The sequence below is a fragment of the Gymnoscopelus braueri genome (genome assembly GCF_963280865.1).
Source record: "Gymnoscopelus braueri genome assembly, chromosome: 8".
Taxonomy (NCBI): Eukaryota; Metazoa; Chordata; class Actinopteri; order Myctophiformes; family Myctophidae; genus Gymnoscopelus; species Gymnoscopelus braueri.
This window is the reverse complement of record NC_137609.1, coordinates 20003164-20009163: the sequence shown is the minus strand read 5'-3', so window position 1 is coordinate 20009163 and position 6000 is coordinate 20003164. Positions and strand designations below refer to the sequence as shown.

General features: G+C 40.5%; 1 protein-coding gene across 1 annotated transcript in view; it reads left to right on the top strand.

Moving 5' to 3' along the window:
- The first annotated feature begins 3231 nt into the window (after positions 1-3231).
- The window catches only part of jam3b (junctional adhesion molecule 3b), a 39541-nt gene continuing 36772 nt past the window's right edge, over positions 3232-6000 (top strand). Inside the window, exon 1 of the mRNA XM_080436298.1 lies at positions 3232-3295. Within this exon, the coding sequence (XP_080292424.1) occupies positions 3247-3295 (49 nt within the window). The 5' untranslated portion in view covers positions 3232-3246. The remainder of the gene's footprint in view (positions 3296-6000) is intronic.

Sequence of the window (6000 nt, the reverse complement as noted above, 5' to 3'; positions counted from 1 at the left end):
CAAGTACTGTACTTAAGTACAATTTTGAGGTACTTTTACTTTACTGGAGTATTTCCAATTGTCTATACTTGTACTCCACAACAATTATTTGAAATGTTTAGTTACTAGTTACTTTGCAGATATAAATCATTATGAAACATACATTAACCACTTTAGCCCTATTTTATACCTATAAGCTATTTGAAAATAGCAGATCTACAAGCTCACAACGTGTTGCGATGCACGCGTTCTGAGCTTGTAGATCTGCTATTTTCAAACATTTTTGTACTTTTACTTTTGGTACTTTAAGTACATTTTTATACCAATACTTTAGTACTTTTACTCAAGTAAATGTTGAATTCCGAACTTTTACTTGTAACAGACTCAGAGTACATCTATTGCATTCAAGCCTGGAATTTCGTCATTTTAGGGGCAAGGCCACTTGGCCTTTGGTGTTGTAATTTTTTGGAGGGCACAAAGGCCCTGCCCGGCCTTCCTGCCAGGGCAGGAAGGCCATCCAAAAAAATAATAAAGATTTTTAAGTCCAAAAAAGATTTTTAAGTCCACGGAAATAATGCATTTAACTTGAAGGTTAAGGATGATTGTATTTTAATATATTATAAGAATAGTATAACTATCTGTGAAATATTACCCATTTATTTCACAAAATAATGTGTTGGCAAATGACCAATATTTAGTTATATAGGTCTCAATATGTCACATTCAGCCCTGGACTTCACTGACTGAAGTAGGGGTCACATTAATCACATTAGATTCACAGAATGTATTTTACCCACAAGTTATTTTCATTCAAATGAAATGTGAATGAACTTGCACTAATAATTACTTTAGTTGATTTTTCACTCTTTAAAATATAGTATTTCTTAATTATTAATAATTACAGCTTGTAGATTGGCTATTTTCACGACTTTAAATGGTTTTTAAATAATAATAAAAAAGGAACATACAAGATTTCCACCCGACAGCCATAATATATAGCCAATATATGGTTCTGTATAGTCCGTTTTTGCAGATTTCATTCTAATTGGCTACTATGCCTGAATATGAATTTCATGAGCCTGGGTAGGTCACCCTGGCTTGGCGGAGATATGCCCTGTAGCACACTCCGCACAGCAGCAGCAGCAGCAGGTGAAAGCAATTCACTTAATTGCTCGTTCTCTCTCTCCCTCTTTCCGTCTCCTCAATCTCTCACTGGCTCTTTCTCTCTCAATCTTTCACTCTCCCTTTTTTCTCTCCCTCTCTCTTTCTTTCCTTCTCTCTCTGCCGCTTTTTACCTCCCTCTTTCTCCCTCCCTCCGTTTCTCTCTCCGTCTCTCTCCCTTTCTTTCTCCCTCCCGCTTTCTCCGTTCCTCTCTCTCCCTCGCTCCTGGTATCTCCCTCTCTCTCACCCACTTTCTCCCACCCTCTTTCTCTCTGTCTTCCTCCCCTCTCTCTTTCTCTTTCTCTCCCCTCTCTCCCTTCCTCTCTCTCTTTCCCTCTCTCTCTCTCTTTCTCACCCCTCTTTCTCTCCCCCTCTCCCTCACGAGAAACAGTGAATGTAGGTTTTCTTAGACATGGTCGCTTGTTTCTCTCACATAATCTGGCAACACCGACAGCCCTCTGTTGTCACTGCCACTGCGCTACCAGTCGGCTAAAAAGCTGAACATGTTCGGTCGGCTCTGGGTCGGCCGAAAAGGTCCCGACGGACCCCCCGACGGACCCCTAACCGACTGGCCGACGCTTCCCGAAGCCAATTCGGCCCAAAATCGGGCCGATTTGGATTGGTCTGGAGCCAGCTTTACTCATCGTTGTTGTGGATCTTGTTCTTATTAATATCACCGCCATGACAACTGGTCATTTGATCCTCCTTGTTTATAAATGCAGCATTAGCTCCTGTATTGATCCATGTACAGTGTATTACCTACACTGTAAAATCCTGAGTACGGTATTAATCTACTCAGGACAATGGTTACATTTGTACATTCTCTGAGTTACACATGAACACTGAGAATTTTCCTGTGTGCACACTGGTGCTTTCTGTGGCTGAAATGTCGGTGAAAATTAAATGTGAAATTATTATTATTATTATTATTATTATTATTATTATGCAAGGAATCCCTTTATTGCAACTGGTTTACTTGAGGTGAATGTTTTTGATTGATGTGAATAGCATGGCATGGGTAGCCTCTATAAAGTTTGTTATATCAATTCTGTCAGGACGGAGCAGAGGAAATATAGCCTTGCAGTGCATAGGCAATAAAGAGAGAGATGAGAGAGAGGAGGGGGGTGAGCTTAAGCAAAATGGGAAAAAGTTAATTATCCACTTTCAACCTAGCATCCCTATTTTTGGGCATGTCATTAGGCTATAGGCAATGTGTTGTGGGCTTGTAGGTCGACGCGTGACACCATCATACGACAAAGTATAAAATAGGGCTTGAGTGATTGATTGAATTGCATTGTTATTGAGGACTTGCCATATGGTGAGAAAGGCTGGACTTGCTTCGGGTGTGATTTATGGCTGGGAATCATAAAAGCCTTTCACTATTTTTGATGAGACACAAAACTATACATTTTCCACTCAGCAAAGAATTTTCTATACAAAATAATGCCAAAAATAAAGAGTGAGTGAGTCAAGAAAATAGGGATATAGGGTAGCCTAATAATTGTTGTGATTAATTGGACTATTTAAATTAGAATTTGCATCTCTGAGTTCTAGTGAACCGCACATATATACTGGAAGGCTGAACACTGGTGGGTTTTAATCTGAGCCTGCCGTTAATTCTCTACCTATACGGCCACAGTTGTAAAGCCTCCTATACATCTTGTCAACTATAAATTATTGTCTGTGTAAAGAATGATGCTTTCAGTAGCTATGGCAACCCAATATAATAGGACCCCCCTTCCCAGCGTCTCTCTCTCTCTCTCTCTCTCTCTCTCTCTCTCTCTCTCTCTCTCTCTCTCTCTCTCTCTCTCTCTCTGTGTGTCCAGCCCTCTCTCGCTCCCCCCTCTATCTCTCGCTCTCTCTGTGTCCAGCCCTCTCTCTCGCCCCCCCCCCCCTCTCTCTCTCTCTCTCTCTCTCTCTCTCTCTCTCTCTCTCTCTCTCTCTCTCTCTCTCTCTCTCTCTCGCGCGCGCGCGCTCTCTCTCTCTCTCTCTCTCTCTCTCTCTCTCTCTGTGTCCAGCCCTCTCTCTCTCCTCCATCCACTCCAAAGCGTTTTAGATTACTTTGCGCATGTACAGCCAAACAGAACATTGCATCGACTCTCTAAGATGGCGATAACACGTCTGGCTTGCCTTCTGATTCTGCTCTCAACTCACTGTAAGTAAAACTGCGTGTGGATTGCACTTATATTTCCCCTTTATTGTCTTCGACGGTATCCTTTAAATCTTACAGCTTTAAGCCGGTGAAATGGATTCTGTTACAGAAGTGATCTTCTTCTCTGACCCACAACTAAACAGTGTTGCCATGTCCGCTTATTATAAGCGGCTTATTTTTCTGTAAAGTTGCTTGAAATATTGGTAGTCTTTCTAAAGTGTTGCTTATTTGAGCTTGTTTCCTAACGTTGTTAAACCCAGTAGTTGTCCTTGACATTTTCATGTCAAGGACCCCCCCCAATGAATATTTGGCCACAGACCCCCATCTGAAAATATATTGTGCCAGGAACCCCCCCTCTACACGATTATTGTTTTCTTAATTTGAAAATGGCAGATCTACAAGCTCACAAAGTGTCGCATCGTGAACGCGTTGTAAGCTTTTAGATCGGCTATTTTCAAATACCCGTAGCCTAGCCCTATAGTCGCTTCTTTCGGGCTTGTTTGTATAGACCCCTGTTTACTTGTTTCTCTCGCAAGATCTGGCAACAGTGCAACTAAACTCCAACCAGACTAGTCATCTGGACTGGAAGTAAAACAAAAAAAAACTCTCATTTATACTTTAACGTTTATTTCAGAATAACGGACTCCATTAAATGCCGTGTTCTCGGTTTACCGATTGACAAAAGCGCGCTTAAAAAGCCCTAATCCGCGATTCGCTCTATTGTTTCGCAAATCCATCGCATGCCGGACACCGGATCGCTCCTTTATTAACGTATAGCCTATAGCCACGGTTATAGTATTCCGTACAACGATAATGTTGTTAAAATAAACAGTATATACGCATACATCTCTTTATTAGCCTATTCACTTGGAGCTCTTGAGTTATACATTTGGGGCACATTTCGAGTAAGTTTCTCGATTTGTCTCCACTTTCAAAAGTTTTACTTGCTGAACTTGGAGGAGTGGGTTTATATATGGTTACATTTATTCTTTAGTTGGACCAGAAATGTCTTGTTTAAGTGTTTATAACATGGTGTGTTATAACCGTCCTTCTTGGTAATAATGTGAGTCAGTGAGTCGCGCTGAAAGTGGTGATGCGAGTTAACGGTTTTTCCTATGAGGGAATAAAGAGCAGCGTTGCCAGGTTTTGTGAAAGAAACAAGCAACTAGGAAAACAAGCCCAAAAGAAGCAACTAGCCTACACGGGTCCCTGGCTCAAAATATTTTCAGTCCGCGCAGACAAATACATATTCATTTGGGGGTCCCTGACATGAAAATGTTGGAGAAACGCTGGTTTAAACAACAGTAGGAAACAAGCCGAGAATAAGCAAGTACTCTTTAGAAACAAACCCAAAAAAAACCACAACTCTCAACCACCAATATTTACAAGCAACTTCACAAAAAAAGAAGCCCAAAGTCGCTTATAATAAGCGGACATGGCAACATTGTGGTGAACAGACAGTGTGCTTCTGCGTCCCCCCCCCCATTATAACTCGTTTAAACCAACAGCGAGATACAGTGTAACTCCTTTAGATGGTAGGCCTACAGGTACAGTCAATCAATGTGTATAATGTTTACAGTGAGTGTACTGTACATGTGTCGGTTCTGTAAATTGTGTTTATTTTAAGGAGGTGATGTAGGCCTACTTTGCTTCCATGTTTGGACTCCTGGGAACAAATTAGAAATGTCAACTGTTGCATCATCTTGCATTTATAGGTGCATTTTTGCATTTCCTTTTGTTTGTTTGAATGAGATCATTTTGAAAATGAATAGGCCAACAAACTAAACTTTTTAATACCAATACTTTTGTACTTTTACTTAAGTACATTTTGAATTAACAGAGGATTTCTACATTGCAGTATTGCTACTTTTATTATTATTTACTTTTAAGTAAAACATTTAGTACTTTTACCACCACTGCTTATATTCTCGAATAGCATATCGCAGAACCCTGACATATTCTATGGAACAAAGACAAACACACATACAGTAGGACAGTGCCTACAGCTTCAGTGATCTTCTAAGTGTAGGCAGATTGGCTTAAATGTTTTGTGATTTAGTTTAGGGATAGAATGGAGCTAAGACTGTCTTACTGTCTCTGTCTGGTAGTAGGCCTATGCTTTCGTTCTGTTGCATAAGTCAATCTGTGAGGGGTCATGCCAACATCCAGAAACAATTTACATTTTCAGAGGGGATTTACTTGCCTAAGGTTTAAGATTTTTCTTTTTGACTTGTCTGGACAGGGTTTTAGCCATGCCGTCAGCTGGCTTGCAGTCAGCACCTCCGCTGTCCTTAGAAGCAGGCCAAATGTGGTTATACCACAGCTGAACTAACAGAATCTGACCTGGCCAATGATGGCCACAAGCCACACTTTAAATGTATAATTGTTGCTGATGGCATTGATTATGCATGGGTACTCATAGAATTAATTTTGTGTTTTTTTTATATGGTTGTCTTAATCTGGGAGTCTGAATCACACTGTGTGATTACAATATACATGCATCATTCTTTTTTTTATTTTTCTGTAGCGGTCAGATTGTGTGTTTGAGATGCTATTGTTATTGTCATGGATAGAACCAGTAGCCTACAGCTGACCAGTCCTGTAAAGATGCTTCATTTCAATGTCAAAGTAGCAAAATAGTTGTCTGGCTTTTATGTTTAAGTGTGTGCGATTGTGTGTTTACAGCAGACCAGTCAGATCTAAATGGA